Below are 19,120 nucleotides of genomic sequence, written 5' to 3' on the forward strand. Positions count from 1 at the left end.
GTTTTTGTCGGTCGACCAGTGGAAAGCCGCGAAAATCGGGCAGTCAGAGGTCAGTGGCCGCCGGTTAACCTGAACTGCTTAGCGGGAAGCAACGAGGCAGGGCAGCCACTGATAATTACAAGGCCTCGACGCGTATTGTTGCCATCTCAATCTTTTGCCATCACACACAACAACACTCTACAGTATCAAGATGAGCTCTGTTCCCAAGGGAGACTACGACGGTAGGTGTACGCTCTGCCAAGTCACCCCGCTGACGACCTAGGCATCCGCGCCGAGGTCAAGAAGATCCTCAAGCGCCCTGGCTACGACGACGGCTCGATCGGCCCCGTGCTCGTTCGGTGAGTGCAAACTTCGAGCAGCAGCTGCACAGGCCTCCGTGCTCACACCTCCCCAGTCTTGCCTGGCACGCAAGCGGTACCTACTCTGCCAAGGAGGTGAGTTGTTGTTGTTGTTGTTGCCCGCAACGACGGCGGCAACAGTGGCGAAGAAGATTCGAGCTGGAGCTGATGAAAACAGAAAAACGGCGGATCTAACGGGTGAGCACGCCGCGCGGTGCGATAATCGAGAGCGTCATCGGCGCCCGGTGGCAAATACCGCGAATCAATCGGGAGATAAGCCTGCTAACCATCATTTCTAGTGCCGGTATGCGTTTCGCTCCAGAGGTGAGTCGGCGACGAGCACATTCATCGTGACAGCTACTAACAATGCACAGTCGTCGGACGGCGCCAACGCTGGCCTCGAGTTTGCTCGCGAGTTCATCGACCCCATCCACGCTGCCAACCCTTGGATCTCGTACGCCGACCTCTGGACCCTCGCTGGCGCTACGGCCGTCGAGGCCATGGGCGGCCCCAAGATCCCCTGGAAGCCCGGACGCACCGACTTTGCCAGCGAGGTCGCTGCCACCGAGTACCGCGGCAACATTGACAACCGTCTGCCCGACGCTGCTCTCGGCGCCCAGCACATCCGCGACGTCTTCTACCGCATGGGCTTCAACGACCAGGAGATTGTCGCCCTCTCGGGTGCGCACAACCTCGGCCGCTGCCACGCCGACCGCTCCGGTTTCGACGGCCCTTGGGTCGTCAACCCCATCCGCTTCTCCAACCAGTACTTCAAGCTCCTCCTCACCCGCAAGTGGGTTCCTCGCAAGTGGGACGGCCCCTTCCAGTACGAGGCCATTGTTGCCGGCACTCGCCTGATGATGCTCCCCACCGACGTAAGTCCCTTCAAGAGGTGCCTTGCCTAACGATCCAGATTGCCCTCATTGAGGACCCCGTGTTCCGCCCCTGGGTCGAGAAGTACGCTGCCGACCAGGCCCTCCTCTTCAAGGACTTTGCCGCTGCCTTTGGCAAGCTCCTCGAGCTCGGTGTCGACCGTGACGGCACTGGCGTCGCCCACCTCGTCAAGGGTGGTGGATGCCCCTTCGCCGCCGCTGCTGGTGCCGGCGCTGCCCGCCCTGCCAACCACCCTCCTGTGGCCGCCAAGGCCAGGCTGTAATCCCTAGTATAGTTGTTAGAACAATTACATCTTAGAGTGATAAACTTCTTTAGAGGGGGCGATACATTTCTAGATGCATCTGAGTGTATTTTTGGTGGACAAGGAGTGCGAAGGGGGAAGGAGGAAGGAAGGAAGGAGGGAAGGAAGGCCCGCAGACAGGCGAAGAAGCCGGAATTCCCTGTTACGTAAAACTGATCCCTCCGATTCACTCCAATCAATTGACGACACGGCTCTGGCCCTCGCTCTAGCGTCGTCGTACACACTCACTCCCCTCCCTCCCTCCCTCCTTCCCATCACCATCTACTAGACCTGTCTTTCTTACATTACATCTCACTCGACGGTCGCTGAGAGGAACACTCAGTCGACGCCGCCGTCGCCACCATGAACAAGCGCCCTCACCCAGGCATGGGCTTACCCGCAAAGCCTTACACACCCCATCAGCCTGGACCCGCACCTCCCCTCCCCGCTGGTCCTCCTCCAACTCAGCAGCAGCAACAGTACAATGACCAGCAGAACGCGCACGCAGCAGCATGGGCAGCCTACTACCAGGTATGTATCTGTTTCACCTGGCGAGGGCGTGATGCTGACGCGTCCCAGGCGCAGGGAGTGACTTCCGCCCCGGGCTACAACGCCGCGCCGCAGGCTGACCCTTCCGCGTCCGCGTCCAACCCGTACGCAAACTATGGCTATGGCGCTGGAGCGCCCCATGCAGCTCAGGCTCAGAACCAGAATACTGGATACTCGGCACCCGCGGCGGGAGGCTACAATGCTGGCCCGAGTTACCGTCCTCCGCCCCAGCAGCAACAACAGCAGCCACAGCAAAGCTACGCGTCGCCGATGCAACAGCAGCAGCAGCAGCAAGGTGGTTATAACGGGCAGAACTACAACGGTGGTGCAGCGAGCCCCGGGGGGTACAACGCGCGGCCTCCATACAACAACCAGCAGAACCAGGGGTATAGTGGTTGGAACCAGCAGCAGCAGCCTCCTCCCCAGACGCCCCAGCAGCAGGGCTACAACAACGGAGGATACAACACTCCCCAGCAGCCCTACTACCCCCAGTCTTCCCCTTCGGGCCATGCGTCCCCTTCAGTTAACCAACCATATCGACCTGCTCCTGGCCCGCAGAACCAGCCCAACAGACCGTACCAGCCTCAGCCTGGCCCGCAACGGTCGTCGATCCCCCCGAGACCACCCGCACCGGGTGGACAAGGCGGAGGACCTGGTGGATTTCCACCGGCAAAGCGACCTCGATTCGACGGACCAGGCGGTGGGGGACCAGGAATCCCTCCGAGACCACCTTCTCAGAGCGGACGCAACCCCTCCGGGCCTGGCGGCGGAGGCGGGGGAGGCGGCGGTGGTGGTGGCTTTGGTTCCGGCATGGCCCGTCCTATGGGCGGAGGAGGTGGCGGAGGCGGCGGTGGCCGTGGCGGATCGCCCATGTCTTCTGCTTCCATTCCCCGTATCGGCTTCAACACGCCACCTCGTGGTGGCGGACCGATGCGTGGTGGGATGGGCCGCGGCGGTGGCCCGATGATGAGCGGCCGTGGCGGTGGAATGATGGGTGCTCCTCGCGGTCCTAGTCATCTACGCAGGAACGATCTCAACCGGACCCCTGGGCCTCGACAGGGCCGTGGCGTTGAGCCTCCTCGCGAGCGCGAACGCCCGGGCGAGAAGAAGCGCAAGGACAAGACCGAGAAGGAGGCCAGGACCACCATGACCGACTTCAGGATCGTCGGTATCGAAGTCAAGGAGCTTGGCTGGAGCTGGGGCCTTGTCGGCGGGCATGTTGTCGACGAAGTCAAGGTCGAAGAGGTCAAGGAAGTCGCCGAGGCGGAGCCCGAAGCAGCCGAAAAAGCAAAGGCCGACCCCGAAGTCAAGGCTGAGCCAGAGGCAGAGGCCGAGGCTGAAGTCAAGGCGGAGAAGGAAGCAGAGCCTGAGGCTGAGGCGTCCGAAGCGGTTGACGAGAAGCGCGGTGAGAAGCGCAAGGCCAAGGCGTCTAGTGTGGATGGTGGTGAGTTGGATGACTTCGGGCTCGGGCTGACAACGTCAGACGTCGAGAGTCAGTCTCCCAAGAAGCGCAACTCCTCGTTCCTCTCCACCCATGGAAAGCCGAACCTGTCCGAGATCAAGCCTCCCTCGTCAGAGTCCAACCAGAACCGATTCAGGATCTATTTCGAGTCCCCGCCCGAGCTCGACCGCGTTCCAAAGTCGGCGCGCCGCAACCCGAACAAGCGGTGGCGCCGCGAGTCGAGCAGTGTGGCACCAAGCCGCATCGGCGAGACTGAAGATGGACACGATGGCGTCGAGGGAACAGAGGCTCCAGAGGACGGCCACGAGGCCGCTGTCGAGGGCGAGGAGCACGTCGAAGGTGCCGAGCCTGCGCCGGAGGCCGAGGGGGAGACCAAGCCCGAAGACGCTCCCCCCGCCGACGCTACGGCTGAGGCGCCAGTGGAGGAAGCAACAGAACCACCACCCGCTGCGGAGGCGGAGACGGCCGAGCCCTCCGCCCCGACCGAGCCGGAGACCACTGAGCCCCAGGCGGAGGCTCACGCTGAGGCAGAGGCAGAGCAGCCTGCCGAGCCTGCTCCCGACGTCCCCGAAGCCGCCGAGGCACCAGCCACCGAGGAGCCAGCCGCCGAGGATGTTGGGGACATCTCGATGGTCACTGATGCCGCTGGTGTCGTCGAGGCCGAGGCCAACGAAGCCGACGCGACCGACGCCAAGGCCGAAGGCGAGGGCGATGACGCTGCCAAGCCTGCAGGTCTCACTGGTGCTGAGGCATCAGCCGCCGAGATGGAGGCCGCACTTGCCGAGTCGGCGCAGAACGCGGCATCTGCGTATGGTAACCGAGGCTCAAAGCAAGCCAGGCGGTGGTCCACTTCTACCACCGACAGCCAGACTGAGAGCATCCTTGCTACCCTTCACGGCGATGTCCACCAGCCATCGCACAACCGTGTGACCGTCATCTATGAGGAGAGCTCCCGTCGCCTTGTCTTTGACGCGTCTGTCGTCCATAAGATTCGGATTTTCCGTGGTGAGGGCCGCATCGAGGTGGACCTCTTGCCTGGAGCTGCACCTGTGATTCCAAAGGCCGAGCCCGACGACAAGGACGGCGACAAGGTGGAGGAGAAGCCTGTTCTTGAACTGCCCAAGGGTGTCATGGTGAGTCAACCCTTGCGTCCATGCCTAACACGCACAGGTTGAGACATACGACCAAGCCGAGCAGCGCTTCATCGCCACGTCAAGGGAGAAGCTCGACCAGCTGACGGACTCTGACAAGACGCTGCCACCTCTGCACAAGGTGTTCTCTGGCGTTGCAACCTCCAACCCCATCACGCTCACGGTCTACTTGAACAAGAAGAAGCCGCTGAGCGAGCCTAAGTGGTGCCGAACCAACCAGGCTGATGAGTGGCTCTACGAGCAGTTTGGCCGCCGCACCGGCGGCGACGCGGGCTGGCGCAGCAAGCTCGAGATTGTCGACCCGGATGCGCCTCCAACTCTGTCTACGATCCTGGACCAGTGGAAGAACGGCTCGAGCAGCGGCACCACAGGCGATCGCAACGACTTTACGAAATCGCTGCTGGCTTCCCCCAACGACCTGCTCGAGATCCTGCTACGCCTCACCCGTGGCGAGCGTAACCCCACGGCGTCGATCGGCACTGGCCCATCATCGGCAAATGGCCCCTTGGCGACAGTCATCCGCCCCGACTCGCCATACGCCAGCCACCAAACGCACGTCAGCCTGGCGATCCTCGCCATGTACCAACTCACGACCGACTTTGCACAGCGAGCCGGCGTCAAGACCGAGGTGCTCAACGAGAAGATTGCGGACATCATCAAGTCGCTGCCGACACACATGATCCACAAGAGCCTCGATGGTCTCTACAAGGAGTGGCTGGCGGAGCGCAAGGGCTAAGGCCGGAGCGCAAACCAGAGCTGCAACCTGCAGCAGTAAGTCACGCGTTTAGCGGTGTCACAGGGTCGTTTTCCACCACGCTCCCTGGTGCTGGTCGAGTGGCGCGACACATGGCGAAAGGGTGTGCGTGGAGGAGGCCTAGAAGCGACGCACCAGGCGTACGCGGGGTAGAGGCGAGAAGCGAGTGGCTGTGTGTGTGTCTGTGTGATCGTCGTGTTCCCATCATTTCCTTAACCAAACCCAAAACCCAAAACACAGTGCCGTGGCGCGCACCCCCGTGGCGTGCCAGGCCAATCCTTGCACGTTTTGTTTCCCAACACACGGGCTTTCTATGCAGAGACCTGTGTCTGAAGGGTGGCGGCGTGGCGGAGAGTAGGCGGTGGCCGCAGGGCTAGACTGGGCCGCAGGGCTGGACTGAAAGCGAGGCCGAGTGGCGCAGAGCTGAGCGAAAGCGGCGGCATGTTTCGTGGCCGCGGGCGTTCGAGCGAGCGCCGACTTGCCATCGAGCTGAGCGGCATACCACCATCAATCCTTTGACGTACCGGAACCTGGACCTGGCCGGCGTTGTTGTCCAAGATCCGCACAACCAGCAGTGGGGCAGATTGGGTTGAGCATCAACAGAGGTGTCGTGCGATGATGACGACGCCGCTGCCGCCGCTGCCGCCGCTGCCGCCGCTGCCGCCGCTGCCGCCGCCGCCGCCGCCGAGCGACTGGGGAATAGTGCCTTGGCGTTGTGGACTGACACTGCAGATCCATTACGGTTCGGGTGGTAGTCGTATGGGTGAGTACAGCTGCGGGGCTGACCTTCTGACCTTGACCTTTGTGCTACTGACCTCGGCGGGGTACGTAGGAGGAGATGCATGTGTCCGGAAAGCGGCAGGAGGAAATGGTGGGGTTGGGGGTATTGCTGTGCTTGCTTGGATTCCTTTTGTCATCAACACTAATCTTGGGCGACACCATGAGCGACAGCAGCAGCAACAACAACAAAGTCCCGACGGCGAATGCCCGGGTAAACAACAACAACGATCCAAAGGGCGACAACAACAACCACCCGAGCTGCAACCTCCCGACAACAACCGCGGCGCCCGCGTCCGTGCCAGCTGCAGACGGGCTGGTTCCGGCCGTCACCCGGCTCCTCGGGGCAGCTCTGGCGGTACAGCACCACACCAGTGCACGATGCGGCGCCTCGCCGGCGGGTGAGTCGTCGTGGTACTGACAACTGACACTGACGCTGAGGTACGGCCGCCGCCATTGTCACCGCGCTCGAGTCGCTCGACGCCGTGTACGCTGTGCTCGAGCTAATCCACTCACAACAAGGCGGCGACGAGTATGACGGGTGGTAGTGGTATGAACAACAATTACATGCCAGCAGCCAACCAGGCACTGCACAGGGCATTACCAACTCGTATTATACGTGCCACCACCACAGGGGCTAGTGCCCGCCACCACCACTCACAAAGACGAGGCCTGCGTCCCCCGCGCCGGGATCGCCGAGGGCCACGCCGATGCCGATACCCACCAAGCGGCGGAGGAAGGCGTCGTCGCGCTCGGAATGCAGCGCCACGCGGTCGATGAGGCGCGCGTGCGCCGCGCCAGAGTAGTACCGTGCCCATGCGACGAGCGAGGGGCGGTCGAGCGTGTTGAAGGCTGCGAGGGACGTGATGGGCTAGGGGTTAGCGGGGCCGCGTGGGGGCGACTTACCGGCAGATTGGACGGGATGGGGCCTTGCAGGCTCGCGACGGGGAGCCAGTCGTACCCCGCCATTGCCCAGAACATTGCGTTGCGTTCGCTGTGGCGGCGCGTTAGCAAAGAGAGGTTATGTGCAAGTCTCGCGACGCACCGGTTCCAGCGTGCGTCGTCGCGCGCCGCGGCATCAGCAACCTGCATCCTCAGCGCCGTGAGCTGCCGCCTGACCGTCTCGATCTCGAGCTTGATGCTCGCCAGCTCGGCATTGGACGCCTTGAGCTGTGCGGTCGTGATGACGGCCGCGGCGAGCAGGTCGGGCGACGAGGGCGAGGGCGCGGCCGACTCGACCAAGCTGTCTACTGGGCTTTGGGCGGGCGACGGGAGCGTCGTCGGCGTTGGTGTTGGCGCCAGGGCTGCTGGCGAGGGCGAGGCGAGCAGCGGCGCGGGGATGATGACTGGCGACGAGGCGAGCGAGGCGGGGGACAGCAGCGCGGGGGCGGGGGAGACTGGGCAGTAGCAATGTCAGCGACGTCATTCTTGCCATCAGCGCCACCAACAGCACCACCCCCGGCTACTCACCACCCTGCGCCTGCAGCACGCGGTACTTGAGCAGCTCGACCTCGTACCGTTGCTCGCTCGAGCTCTGGTGGCTCGCGCCGACGAGCCGCGCGAGCTCGACGACCTCGGACGCCGCCCAGCGCGACACGGGCGGCACGAGCCCGCCGTTGTCGTTGTACGCCGCCACGAGCGACTTGAACTGGTGGAAGTCGACGTACTCGGCGAGCGAGTTGTGGATTGGGAGCATGGGTGGGGTGGGGTGGGGGGCCGTGGGGGGAGGCGAGTTGGGCAGGGTGAGGTGAGGTGAGGGAGAGCGAGGCAAACTCGGGGGCGGGGACTCGCTCGCCGCCTGATAACACTCAAGCTTATTAACTCTGGCGGCGGACGACGCTGAGGAGCAATCCCGCCAACGAGCGGGCGAGCGAGCGAGTAAGTGAAGCAGCGCATGCTTGGCCGCCGTGGCCGCCGTCGTTGTCGAGGCGCTCGCGCCCCTCCGGTACTGACTGCACGTGCAAGGGGGGGTTGTATTCGGCCGAGGAGGCGGCGGCGCTGGCTGGCCGGGGGAAAGGGGCGTGGCGGGGGGCTCGAGCGCGCGTGGCGTCAAGACAAGCGTGTGCATGGCAAATAATCTGGTGGCGGCGTGCACAGGCACTGGGGACAATGGTGTGTGGTGGGGGTTGATTGGCTGTGTGCTGGGGGAGGGGGAGGGGGTGGGAGGATGCCTCGCCTGCCTCTGCTGGGGTCGTCGTCGTCGCCGGTGGGTGGGTGGGTTCGAGTGGCGCGCGACGATGATGATGGGCACAGGCTCGACAACGTGCCGTGTGTGTGTGCGCCGTGCATATGCGTGTGCGTGTGCGTACGCTCTTCTCTACTTCCTTGCCCCCACGGCGAGGCGTACGAGTCGTGGGGACGAGCGCGTTATCCGAAGAAGAAGAAGAAGGAGGCAGGAGCGGGGGAGCGGCCAAAGTGGCGACGACTCCAAGCCAGCCAGCCAGCCAGGCGACACTGACACCGCCAACTCCGCAACGCGACCGTAGTCGGCGGCGTGCGTCCTCCGCGTGACGTGACGTGCTGGCGATAGGCGCTGGGCGGTCGTATTGCCTTTTGCCTTGGCTGCTCGCCATGCGCGACAGCTCATGGCCGGACCAAGGCCGCGTTCCGTCGCCACTTGCGCCAATGTACGAGTGGGGCGTGGAAATGTCCCGCCGCCACTGGAGTGGGTCAAAGGTGTTTGCTTGAGCAGCGTGGTCCGGGTGCGGCCGCGGCAAAGGACGAGTGAGGCGACGGCATGCATGCAGGTGGGCTGGCTGGGATGGGTGCATGCCATGCGCGCATGGTGGCGCCACTATCAACTGGATCCGGTGCCTCCTCCGACCACGAGGCTATGGGCCTCCTTGATCCCCTCCCTCTCCCCCTCCTCCTCCTTCTTCTTCTTCTCCTCGATAATCTCGTGGATCAGCAGCCTGCCGGTATCCCTGGGCGCGTGTACGTGCTGGCGTTGGCGTCAGCACTTCCCCCGATGGCCACTCACGACACGCCGCAGCGCCCGGTCCGCCATACGACTGACAGCGACCTGCCGGCCAAACTCGAGCGCGGCTGCCTTGAGTGCAGGAGGCGGAGGCGGATCACTGCTCATGATCTCCGCCACGAGGCTCACGACGTCGTCGTGCGCCTCGGCGCTGACGGGGACACGCAGCCCGCTGGTGGACCAGTGCGCGCGCACGAGGGGCGGGTACGAGGTGAACGTCGGCCAGTCGGCCAGCAAGTCGGGGATGATGATTGGCGCACGTTTGGGCGTCGTGCGGGGGAGGGTGGTGGGGCTCGGGGGCGGAGAGTAGCTGTAGACTGTGGGCGGGGACTCGGGGTCGCTGGGCTTTGCCGGGGGCGTGCAGGGCGGCGAGGTCGCGCGTGTGCTCGGCGGGGTTGGTGTGTCGGTTCGGAGAGTGCTCGCTGTCGCTGTCGGCGAGGGGGTGTCAGTGCCAGAGGAGGTCATGGTTGTGGTGTTGGTGGTGCTCCTCGCTCAATGTGCCCGGTGTGGTGGTCTCAGTTGGCTCTACTCCTCCCCGACGCACTTATCGCAAGCACCTTTATCAGGTAGACAGGTTGGCCTCGCGGTGTGAACAATGACCCTGGGACAAGGGCTGGCGACCAGCTGCACAAGGGGTCGGCCACGAGCATTCTATGTACACTGTGACATTGTATTTCCTCCCTTGTTCACAACACAACACTACATTACTCTACAACGGGTGCACAAACTGAACCGAGGGTCCCGCTGGGGCAGAGGCCTTGCCCTCGCTCGCCCACTTGGTGAGCTCTGGCTATGGCGGCGTCAGCTGCACGGCCACTCAACGAGTTCACACCCACCCGGATCCCGATGAACGGGCAGATCAGACTCCGGAGGTAGTTTGCGTCGCGCGCGTCCCGCACACGACTAGCCACGCCGAGGTAGTAGCTCGCCCAGCGGGCCACGGTTGGCTGGTCCATGGCGAGGAAGGCCTCGCGGGAGGAGATGGGCTGGGTGTGGGTGTCAGCGGGTGTGGGGTTGGCACCCTGTGGTGAGGAGGCCACTGCCACTTACTGGCAGATCTGCTGGTATGGGGCCATGCGGCGCCTCGACCGGGTTCCACTTGGAGAACGGTGTGAGGCCGTTCAGCATCCTGTTGTCAGCGAACGCGAGGCCTCTTGGGCGCCTACCGATTCCGGTGCGCCTCCTCGACCTTCTTGAGGCGCGTCTTGGCAGTCGCCAGCTCGCCCTTGAGCGCCTCGTTGTCGCGCCGCAGCTGGATGACTTCGACAGTACATGTGCTCTCCGAGTCGGTGTCGAGTGGCGGCGGTGCGGGCCGGATCGCGAGAATGTCGTTGCTTAGCTGGCTCAGCTGGCTTACGCTCTCGGCCAGCGTGTCCTGCATCCCCTCAATGGCGAGGGTGAGGTGCTCTAGTGTGCCGGTGCCGGTTCCGGTGCCAACGCCGCTGCCGGCGCCAGACGGCGTGTCCCCGGGGCTAGGGCTAGAGACCGACGTGTGGAAGGTGCTGCTGCCCGACGGCATGGGCGTGAGCTGCGCCAAGCCGTCGTACGGCTCGCGGAGGAACGACGGGTCTGGTGGTGGTGTGAGTCGGCCACGGGGGTGCACGCACCTAGTACACACAATACTTTGAGGCGGATCTCGCGCGCGCCAGCGACCTGCTCCACGCTCGCGGCCATGCTGGTGCAGATGCTGCTCGCGAGGAAGAGCACGTCGGCCACCTCGCCCCGGTGGAGCGGGGTCGGTATCGCGCCGTACTCGGCATAGTGGCGCGCCAGCTGCCCATACGCCTGGAACGTGGGCCACTCGGCCACCGCAGTGGGGATGGTGATCATGGAGAAAAGAGAGAGAGAGTTGTGGTGCTGGTGTGCAATGTACGTATGCGGACGAGGACACAGGCTCTCGTCGCGACAGACTTAGAAAGTGCGTCGTCGTCTCGTCTTCGTGCGTCGTCACTGTTGGTTTACCTTCAGCCGCTATGCCGGTAGAGGTAGTCGCGTGGCCCGAGCTCGCGACTCGGAGAGTCGACCGGGTCCTTTGGAGAGTAACGTGGCGCGGCTACAGCTCGAGTGCTCGTCAAGAAGATTGCGCTCTGTGTTGCCAAGTCGCCACACTCGTGCCAGTGGGTGGGTGGTGACAAGTGCCTAGATCCATGGCGCTAGGAACGGCCAGCACGCTTCCTCGAGGCCGCCACACGCCGCCACTGACGCGACAACCGCGACCGCGCGACGGATGTGCGCGTCGGAAGAGTCCCCGCACCAATCGTATCCTGCAAGTGCACATGTTCTGTATGTACGCCTTGCCTCGAGGTGTGTCAGGGGCAAGCGGACAGGTTTACCGGCGCCACCGCTCGGTCCCCCGCCGCTGTTCTCTGCGTTGACACGAGGCAGGCAGGGGGCCCGCGCGAACGGGCCTCTTGCCTGGACCGGCGGATTGATGTATTGCGCTCATGACTTGCAGGCACCTTGATGAGCGACTTGTACTCGCCCAGAGAGAAACTGTCGTCCCAGGGCGATCACGCGAGCGCAGTGCTAATCCCAGATAAACAACCTCATCAATGATTGGTTACCATCTGCAGTGACTGATTGAGGCACAAAGTTGGCCAAGGGGCGGTGGTGCTGCGTCGCGCCGCCCTCCTTTGGCCCGAATGTGCCCTGCACCTATACAACCTTTCATCAAGGACACACTGTACAATCATGAGCTGTTGGACACGAGTCCCTGGTTGCTGGCCTCGCTGCGGCGGGCGCCCGCAGACGGCGGCGGCGGCGACAACGGCACGCCCTCCCTGAAGGACTGTTTCGACGCTGCTGCCGGTCAGTCAGCTACGCCCAGCGCCAGCGCCAGCGCCCGTGGGAAACGCACCTGGACTCGAGGTGAGGGACGTGGGCGGCGTCGGCGTCGAGTCGGGGTGCGGAGCGGCGGCGACTGCGCGTAAGCACACAAGCATTGCATTATCCCCTAATGGTGAAGCGTCTTACTAATCCGCGCCATCACGTCGTCGACCAGCGTCCGCGCGGCAGCGAGTTGAGCGCCGGTGGCGAACGTGCTGCTGAAGACCGAGGACACGAGGGCGAAAAGCTCGGTAATGCACTGCCGGGAGAGCGGTGTCGTGATCCCCCCGTGTGCGTCGAGCTGGGCGGCAAGCGTCGCCTGCGTGTACAGGTCTGGCCACTTGAGCAGCGGCTCGGGGATGCGGAGGAGGCCGCTCGGGCTTGCGGGGAGGGAGGGGAGGGACGATGGCGTCGATGCAGGCATAGGTGCTGGTGGCATGGTGTGGTGTGGGTGATGGTGAGGTCGAGAGGACACGATGCATCTCGTTTGGAGCGGTAGGCGAGTACATACTTGCCGAGGGGCTCGACTGGAGCACATTCTGGGTACCGTGGTTGCACTAGAATACTCACCCTCGTGCGTGCCACACACGCCCCGCCCTGCCACATTTATGCTGTTACACCATGCACGCCCGCCCGGCAATTCATGTCTCGCACTGACGACACGCAACACAACACCTACTGCATGCATCGTGGATGCGCGCGTCACTCCGTGCCCCCGTCGCTGCTCCTCCCTCGTATCGTCGCCGTGTGTGTGTACGAGCGTGCGCACAGGGCGCGGCCCGCGGCCATCGGACGATGTCGCCGTGGGTGGTCATCGCGTCGCCGTCGGTCCCAGTCTTGTTTGGCCACCTTGCATCTTCTTTCCAAGCAGCGTCCCCCGCCGCCGCGCCATGCTTCCTCATCTACGTCTCTTCCACCGCCGCTGTTGCTGCCACCGCCTCCGCCGCCGCCGCTCGTCGAGAGCGCCAACAACAAACATCAATCGAACCACTATGTCGACGACACTCCTTCACTGATTCCCCTCATTAAACTAACCACCCACTGCCCCGCACGCCTCCACTATCCATGCCATGGGCAGCAAACACTCCAAGCCCTCCTCGCCATCTCCACAAGACACCTCGCGTCTTCTCCCCACCCCGCCGCCGCCGCAACGGCACTCGGCCATGAGCGACACGCTCGCATACGAGGCCTGGCTCACCAGCGCACACACACGCACCAGGCGCTACCGGCGGGCCATGCGCGAGTCGCTCCTCCCGCCTCCGCCGGGCGCACTCCCCTCCATCCGCTGGCAGCTTATCGGGCCCCAGAACCGCGTGCCCGACGCCGCGGTCCCCATAGGCCTCAAGGGCGACCCCTCCGGCGGGCCCGGCACAGTGCTGTACGCGGCGCGCACCTGGGCAGGCAACGGGTTGCGTATCGGCCAGTGAGTGCGAGGAAGGGGCGTGCGCGGCGCCGACAAAGCTGACAAACATAGCGTGACGCCCCTGCACAACGCGCGCAGAGGCGACAAGTGGGAGGATAGATGGTTCGAAGACCAGCTGCACAACGCGCGTCATGCAGAGGTGCTGTGTGCTCCGCGTGGCACGGTCGAGTGGGTCGAGGTCCGGCAGGGGTGGCGCCGCAAGCCCAAGGTCAAGCGCCTCAAGCTTGTCCCCGCTGCACTGGAGAGAGACGGCAAAGTCATAGTGTTTGCGCGTCTGCACTATCAGTTGTGAGTGGGTTTGGGGGGATGTGGCTGACAACGTCACAGAGGAACAGTCCTGGGTCGTAAGTGGCTTAGTTGTCTTGCCTGGTCACAAGCCGCTCACACCACAGAATGGACGGTCGGCGCTCGCCGCGCCCACTTCTTCATCAACCAGTCGATCTGGACAGCAACCAAGTTTGAAGTGCTCGTCTTCTCGCAGGAACCCCGCCAGCCCGTGGCCGAGCGCGTCCAGTCACCTACACCTACACCAATAAGCACCAAGTCTCCTGCGCCGTCCCCGCAGCCATCCCCGACCGACATCACCGCACCGCTCCTTCCAAAGGTCGCGCCGCCACCGTCTTCTTCTCCAAAGCCAGGTCGCTGGCGCCGCAAGAACACAAATCAAGCCAAGCCGCACCACCAGCCCGGAGTGTGTGTTGTTCAGTAAAAGGCTGTACTCACGGTCCCGCAGTAGATTCTGACGCCGCGCCGTTCGCATGTAGACCCCGTCAAGAGAACACTGTTGTTCAGTAGGCACAAGTAGAACTCGTAATGGCCAAGCTAAGCCGACCACAATGTCATCATGTTCTGTGTATCCCCCAACAGAAAACAAAACCCAAATGTGTAGCATCACGTATACAATCTAGAGGCGCAGCGCATCGACTCAAGCGTGGGCACCGTTGCCGTTGGTGGTGGCGATGGCCGGGGGCTGGTAACCCTCCGCGATCGCCTTGCGGACGCCAGGGAGAACCCAGCGGCCATAGTCGATCGCGTCGGAGAGGTTGTCGTAGCCGCGGATCGAGATGAGGTCAGCGCCGAGGTCGACATAGTCGACGAGCGAGTCGATGATGGTTTGGGGCGAGCCGACGAGCGCCGTCGAGGCGCCGCCGGCATTCGTGGCCGTGACGGTGGGGTACCAGAGCGCGCGGTCCTGCACGTCGCCGCGCTTGGCGATCTCGAGCAGGCGCTGGGACCCGACGTTCTGCGGCTCAGGCGCAGTGGGCGCGACGCGCAGCTTGCCTGCCGCGCGGTTGTTCTTGAGCGCGTGGAGCGTGCGGTGCGCCTTGGCCCACGCGAGGTCCTCTGTCTCGGCGATGATGGGGCGGAAGGTCACCCAGATACGCGGGCGGTCTCCCTCTGGCCTGCCTGCTGCCGCGGCAGCCGCGTAGATGCGGTCGATCTGCTCCTTTGTCTCCTTGAGCGGCTCGCCCCACAGGCCGAAGATGTCGGCGAGCGCACCGCCGATACGGTACGCGTCGTCGCTTGACCCGCCGACGGACACGGGGATGTGCCCGTTGACAGGCAGCACCTGGTTGGAGAAGCCGGTGAACTTGTAGTACTTGGAGTCCCAGTCGAAGGGCTCGGACGACGCCCACGCGCGGCGCAGGATCTTGATGTAGTCCTCGAGGCGGCCGTACCGGTCGACCTTGGACAAGAAGTCGCCCTCGCGCGCCTGCTCGGCGTCGTTGCCGCCCGCGATGAAGTGCACCACCACGCGGCCGTTGGACAGCTGGTCGAGCGTGGTGAGCTTGCGCGCGGCCACGGTCGGGAAGATGGTGTTGGGGCGCAGCGCGATGATGACCTTGATGTTCTTGGTCACGGCGACGATGGTGGCCGCGAGCGCGAACGGGTCGAACCCGCCCGAGCCGTACGGCACAAGCGTGTAGTTGAACTTGTTGTCGTCGAGCGTGCGCGCATACCGGATCAGGAACTCGGGGTCCACGGGCGCGCCGGGCTGCGGGTTGAGCTCGTTCGAGTCGTTGGCGTACGTGATCGAGATGAACTCGACGGGGTTGTTGGTGCGAGGCATGGTGGTGGGAGAGGTGTTGCGGCTTTGCTGGTGATGCTTCTGCTGCCGTCGATCTTCACCAAGCCTTTATACTGCATGTTGTGAGCGTTGCCCGATGTATGCTTGATAATATCGGTCAGTCTCGACATGTCGATGTCGCCATCTGAGGTGAGTGGAAACGTCATAATGGTCACTGTCGCTCATGTCCGATAACCGATGCCGATAGAGTGGGGCGGGGTGGGGGGGACGCTCGACGCGCGCTGATTCTCCCGACGACGCGACGACGACAACAGCGACAACGACGACGACTCTTGACGCGATTGACCTTTTGCCTCGCTACTTGGGCATCTCGGTCTGCGATATCGTCCGTATCCACGACGTGTGCTCCGTAAATCTCCTCGGTCAGATATTATTACTACGCCGAGCGAGGTCCGGGGCCACTGCCGTGCGCAGCCGGCCACCATGACGCGACTTTCATGTGCGGAGTAACATCGCGCGCGCGTCGTGCATCGGACGTCACTTACTCGACCTTGTGCCCTCGACACCACCCCCCTCACCCCCCTCACCCACCTTCCACTTCCTACAACACCACGCGCCACGACAAACCCCGACATGTGCTATAAGAGGGAGGCTGGCGCGCTTGGACCTACTCCCTGCCCCTCGCCATGGGCCGACGTACACCCCAGACTCCTGACCTTGCCCCTTGACCCACGAGACACCAGCCAGTCGCGACCATGAGCTCACTGCTCACGCGCGCGCGCGCGACCAGCGCCAGCGCCAACGCCAGCTGCAGCAGCACCGCACCGACCGCGACATGGCGACCTGTTGTGCATTCTCTGCTGCTCGCTTCGTCGTGTCAAGCACGCCGCTGCGTCAACTTTTCTCATCTCGCGTGACGACATCAGTGCCGCCGCCGTCCTTTCGCCATTCCACTGGCGTGCACCAAGCAAGACCCACTTGATCGCGTCTCGCCTCGCCTCGCCTCGCGCGACTGCTCGCCTCCCCCGCCGCCGCCCCGCCCCACTATGGGCAACCTCGCCTCCCGCTCCCAGCCGACAACGTACGAGCAATGGCACAATGACGCGCGCGAGCGCACCGAGGCGTACAGGTTCGCCTTGTCCCAGCGGCCGCGGTCGACGCACGCGACGCCGTCGTCGAGACGGCACTCGGCCTACTTCCCCCCACCGAGCCCGTCCGCCAGCGTCCACTCGCACCTCAAGGTCCCCAGCTCGCAGCAGCCGGCTGTCGACACGCGGCGGCACTCGTGGGCGTCGGCAAACTACCGCCCGTCGCCGCTGAGCACGAGTTACACGCCGTCCGAGGTCAGCGTGACGCGGTCGATCGCGCCGTCGATAACACGCTCGCTTGCGCCGTCGATAACGCGCTCAACGTCGCTCCGCGCACCGAGCACCCAGGCGCCGGATACGACCGTCCCACACGTTTGCTGGTGCCTCGTCGAGCCAGGGGATCCGATCCCCGACGACGCGATCCCAGTCGGGTTTGCCGTCGAGCCGCACAACCTCTCGGCGCTGACGCTGTATGCCGCGCGGACGTTCATCGGTGGCTCGTGGAGGCTCGGACAGTGGGTGCGAGGGGCCAGGACAGTGCTGACCCGCCCGCAGTATCGCCTCGGACCCACCATACTCGACACAGACATGGTATCTCCACCCTGGGCACCGGGCCAAGGCATACGAGATCCTTTGCGGAACAATGGACGCGCTCAAGTGGGTCCCTGTTGAGAAGGGGAAGAAGGGCAAGCCCAAGGTGCCGCCAGGCCGCGTGCCGGTCGAGGCTGGCAAGCGGGACGACAGCTCGCCGATCTACGTTGCACGAGTGCCAATTCACCTGTTTGTAAAGGTCAAGACGGGCAGACGGTGAGTCTGGTGTGCGATACGCATGTGTGAGACCAGCTGACAAGCCCAGGGGCACTGTTCCAGGTCGTGAGCAGTCACCACAATACATTATAAGCTGACACGGACAGAATGGCCGGTAACGAGCGGCACGGCATTATTCCTCATCGACGACGAGACGTTCTGGAGCACAGACTTTGATATCCTAGTGTACAAGTATCCGCCGCAGGGGAACCAGTAGAGGAAGGTGGCTGTGCTGTGACTTAGACGTCCTTGTTGGACGACAGCACGACGACGCCGACCGCATAGACGAGGAGGACGATGGCGCGCACGATCGCGTCGAGGTCGTCGGGGCGCTTCCGTAGCGGTGGCTGCGGTGGTATGGGAGGCGACGAGGGGTTATAATGCGCATCGAGGGCCAGGTATGCGGCCGGTTTTGTAATCACGAGCGACTGCTGCATGCATCAGCATGGTGTACGTTGTGTGCTCTGACCTGCGCTGGGACGGGGTTGGGAACGTCGTCTCCCGCGACGCCGGGTAGGTCAGCGGCGACAGACGGCACTGGGGAGAAGGCGATGAGGTCTGGCTCGTCGTCGCCGGCGTCGGTGTGTGCCCCGGTGCCCCGTTGATCGTCTAGGCCTGTGCCGTCGTCCACCGCGTCGCTACAATGTCAGCCATCTTCTCCCCACAGCACCAGAAGCTACACGACCAACTCACTGTTCTTCGCCCTCATCCCCATCGTCAGAGCCGTACGCCTCCAGGCCCAAGCTGGTTCCTGGGATCTGGTGGGGGCCGTCGCGTCCGATTGCTACTCGTGCAGCGGGGGAAGGTGGAGCACCTGGCCGCATGCCAGGCTCCGTCGACGCTGGCGCTGGCGCAGGGGGTGACGCCGGTGCGGTGCACGCTCTCCGACGCGACGGCGACGGCGACGGCGACGGGGACCGCACATCCGGCACCAACGGCGGCCCCCAAACGGGCCTCCGCGGCGCCCTCACCTCACCACCGGCGCGGAGGACGCGCAGCTCGGCCTCCATCGCGGCGAGGTTGGCGCGCACTTGCCCCAACTCAGAGACGACGGCGCGCAGCTCGCCGCCCAACGCGGCCATCTGGCCCGCTAGCCGCGCACCGGCGTCGGCCTGCACGCGCGCCGTCTCGCGCTCTAGCGGCGCGTCAGCGCCCTCCCCGTGCTAGCTACCCACCTCGTTCCAGGAGGACAGTGTATCGCAGCCGCTCGGCGGTGGCCACGTGCCGGCTGTTCCCAGCGCCAGAGGCGACAAAGGCTGCGAGGTCGCACGCCTCGTCGACGAGCTCTTGCGTGAGGGTTACTTGCGCGCCGGCGAGCGCGGCGCAGAGGAGCGGGTAGCACGGCGCGTGGAGGTATCCTGCGAGCAGTGGCGGGACGGATATCATTGTGTGTGTGGGTGTGGGCTGTGTGTGGGGGGAGTGTAGTGTCGACATACATGACCGACTTGTTCGTCGCTCGCTCGCTGTCCAGAAGACAGACACACAAGCGCTTGGCTTCGCGGCGCACACGCGCCACCGCCACGGCACAAAGTGGGGACGTGCGCGCCGATCGCCAGCGCGCTTTGGGCGCGAGGGGAATGACGAGCGGCGGGCTGCCACTGCCACTGCCACTGCCACTGCCACTGCCGAAGCAGTATGACTCGTGACGAGCACGCGCGCACATTGATTGAAATGGCCGAGCAACGACGACGACGTCGACGTGCCACAACCACCTCTGCCGCCACCACCCGCCGCCTTGCCCGTGCCGGAATTGTTTCCCCGATAT

General features: G+C 64.1%; 10 protein-coding genes across 10 annotated transcripts; 4 read left to right on the plus strand and 6 right to left on the minus strand.

Moving 5' to 3' along the window:
* The first annotated feature begins 18 nt into the window (after positions 1-18).
* Positions 19-1,588, plus strand: CNE03890 (Putative heme-binding peroxidase). Its single transcript, XM_062772591.1, has 8 exons — positions 19-49; positions 123-221; positions 263-338; positions 395-434; positions 517-536; positions 638-662; positions 713-1,213; positions 1,252-1,588. The coding sequence occupies exons 2-8, from the start codon at positions 191-193 to the stop codon at positions 1,492-1,494; spliced, it is 936 nt and encodes a 311-aa protein (XP_062628575.1). The 5' UTR covers positions 19-49; positions 123-190; the 3' UTR covers positions 1,495-1,588.
* A 204-nt stretch (positions 1,589-1,792) lies between these two features.
* Positions 1,793-5,754, plus strand: LOC62_04G006028 (uncharacterized protein). Its single transcript, XM_062772592.1, has 4 exons — positions 1,793-2,043; positions 2,092-3,505; positions 3,545-4,656; positions 4,694-5,754. Exons 1-4 carry the CDS (start codon positions 1,876-1,878, stop codon positions 5,408-5,410), a joined length of 3,411 nt encoding a protein of 1,136 aa, XP_062628576.1. The 5' UTR covers positions 1,793-1,875; the 3' UTR covers positions 5,411-5,754.
* A 1,064-nt stretch (positions 5,755-6,818) lies between these two features.
* Positions 6,819-7,901, minus strand: LOC62_04G006029 (uncharacterized protein; the record flags this gene model as incomplete). The annotated part of the gene is made up of 5 exons (XM_062772593.1): positions 6,819-6,842; positions 6,867-7,076; positions 7,112-7,199; positions 7,251-7,602; positions 7,676-7,901. 5 exons carry the CDS (start codon positions 7,899-7,901, stop codon positions 6,819-6,821), a joined length of 900 nt encoding a protein of 299 aa, XP_062628577.1.
* A 1,101-nt stretch (positions 7,902-9,002) lies between these two features.
* Positions 9,003-9,647, minus strand: LOC62_04G006030 (uncharacterized protein; the record flags this gene model as incomplete). Its single annotated transcript, XM_062772594.1, has 2 exons — positions 9,003-9,146; positions 9,186-9,647. The coding sequence occupies 2 exons, from the start codon at positions 9,645-9,647 to the stop codon at positions 9,003-9,005; spliced, it is 606 nt and encodes a 201-aa protein (XP_062628578.1).
* A 244-nt stretch (positions 9,648-9,891) lies between these two features.
* Positions 9,892-11,012, minus strand: LOC62_04G006031 (uncharacterized protein; the record flags this gene model as incomplete). The annotated part of the gene is made up of 5 exons (XM_062772595.1): positions 9,892-9,972; positions 10,019-10,168; positions 10,233-10,311; positions 10,349-10,751; positions 10,790-11,012. 5 exons carry the CDS (start codon positions 11,010-11,012, stop codon positions 9,892-9,894), a joined length of 936 nt encoding a protein of 311 aa, XP_062628579.1.
* An 859-nt stretch (positions 11,013-11,871) lies between these two features.
* Positions 11,872-12,447, minus strand: LOC62_04G006032 (uncharacterized protein; the record flags this gene model as incomplete). The annotated part of the gene is made up of 3 exons (XM_062772596.1): positions 11,872-11,984; positions 12,040-12,102; positions 12,156-12,447. 3 exons carry the CDS (start codon positions 12,445-12,447, stop codon positions 11,872-11,874), a joined length of 468 nt encoding a protein of 155 aa, XP_062628580.1.
* A 724-nt stretch (positions 12,448-13,171) lies between these two features.
* LOC62_04G006033 (uncharacterized protein) lies at positions 13,172-14,140 on the plus strand (the record flags this gene model as incomplete). The annotated part of the gene is made up of 4 exons (XM_062772597.1): positions 13,172-13,431; positions 13,510-13,719; positions 13,759-13,775; positions 13,824-14,140. The coding sequence occupies 4 exons, from the start codon at positions 13,172-13,174 to the stop codon at positions 14,138-14,140; spliced, it is 804 nt and encodes a 267-aa protein (XP_062628581.1).
* A 216-nt stretch (positions 14,141-14,356) lies between these two features.
* On the minus strand, positions 14,357-15,502 carry ssuD_0 (Alkanesulfonate monooxygenase; the record flags this gene model as incomplete). The annotated part of the gene is made up of 1 exon (XM_062772598.1): positions 14,357-15,502. The coding sequence occupies one exon, from the start codon at positions 15,500-15,502 to the stop codon at positions 14,357-14,359; it is 1,146 nt and encodes a 381-aa protein (XP_062628582.1).
* Positions 15,503-16,506: 1,004 nt separating this feature from the next.
* Positions 16,507-17,784, plus strand: LOC62_04G006035 (uncharacterized protein; the record flags this gene model as incomplete). The annotated part of the gene is made up of 4 exons (XM_062772599.1): positions 16,507-17,063; positions 17,104-17,355; positions 17,405-17,421; positions 17,463-17,784. The coding sequence occupies 4 exons, from the start codon at positions 16,507-16,509 to the stop codon at positions 17,570-17,572; spliced, it is 936 nt and encodes a 311-aa protein (XP_062628583.1). The 3' UTR covers positions 17,573-17,784.
* On the minus strand, positions 17,595-18,741 carry LOC62_04G006036 (uncharacterized protein; the record flags this gene model as incomplete). Its single annotated transcript, XM_062772600.1, has 5 exons — positions 17,595-17,786; positions 17,825-17,993; positions 18,049-18,113; positions 18,327-18,490; positions 18,531-18,741. The coding sequence occupies 5 exons, from the start codon at positions 18,739-18,741 to the stop codon at positions 17,595-17,597; spliced, it is 801 nt and encodes a 266-aa protein (XP_062628584.1).
* Between the last annotated feature and the right edge of the window lie 379 nt (positions 18,742-19,120).

This window comes from Vanrija pseudolonga, chromosome 4 (assembly GCF_020906515.1).
Source record: "Vanrija pseudolonga chromosome 4, complete sequence".
Taxonomy (NCBI): domain Eukaryota; kingdom Fungi; phylum Basidiomycota; class Tremellomycetes; order Trichosporonales; family Trichosporonaceae; genus Vanrija; species Vanrija pseudolonga.

Coding starts and splice junctions, on each gene's coding strand:
- LOC62_04G006028 (XM_062772592.1), top strand. CDS start 1,876: ATGAACAAGCGCCCTCACCCAGGCATGGGCTTACCCGCAAAGCCTTAC. Junction 3,506..3,544: donor GGCGTCTAGTGTGGATGGTG/GTGAGTTGGATG, acceptor TGACAACGTCAG/ACGTCGAGAGTCAGTCTCCC. Junction 4,657..4,693: donor AACTGCCCAAGGGTGTCATG/GTGAGTCAACCC, acceptor TAACACGCACAG/GTTGAGACATACGACCAAGC.
- CNE03890 (XM_062772591.1), top strand. CDS start 191: ATGAGCTCTGTTCCCAAGGGAGACTACGACG. Junction 222..262: donor TCCCAAGGGAGACTACGACG/GTAGGTGTACGC, acceptor CTGACGACCTAG/GCATCCGCGCCGAGGTCAAG. Junction 1,214..1,251: donor TGATGATGCTCCCCACCGAC/GTAAGTCCCTTC, acceptor CTAACGATCCAG/ATTGCCCTCATTGAGGACCC.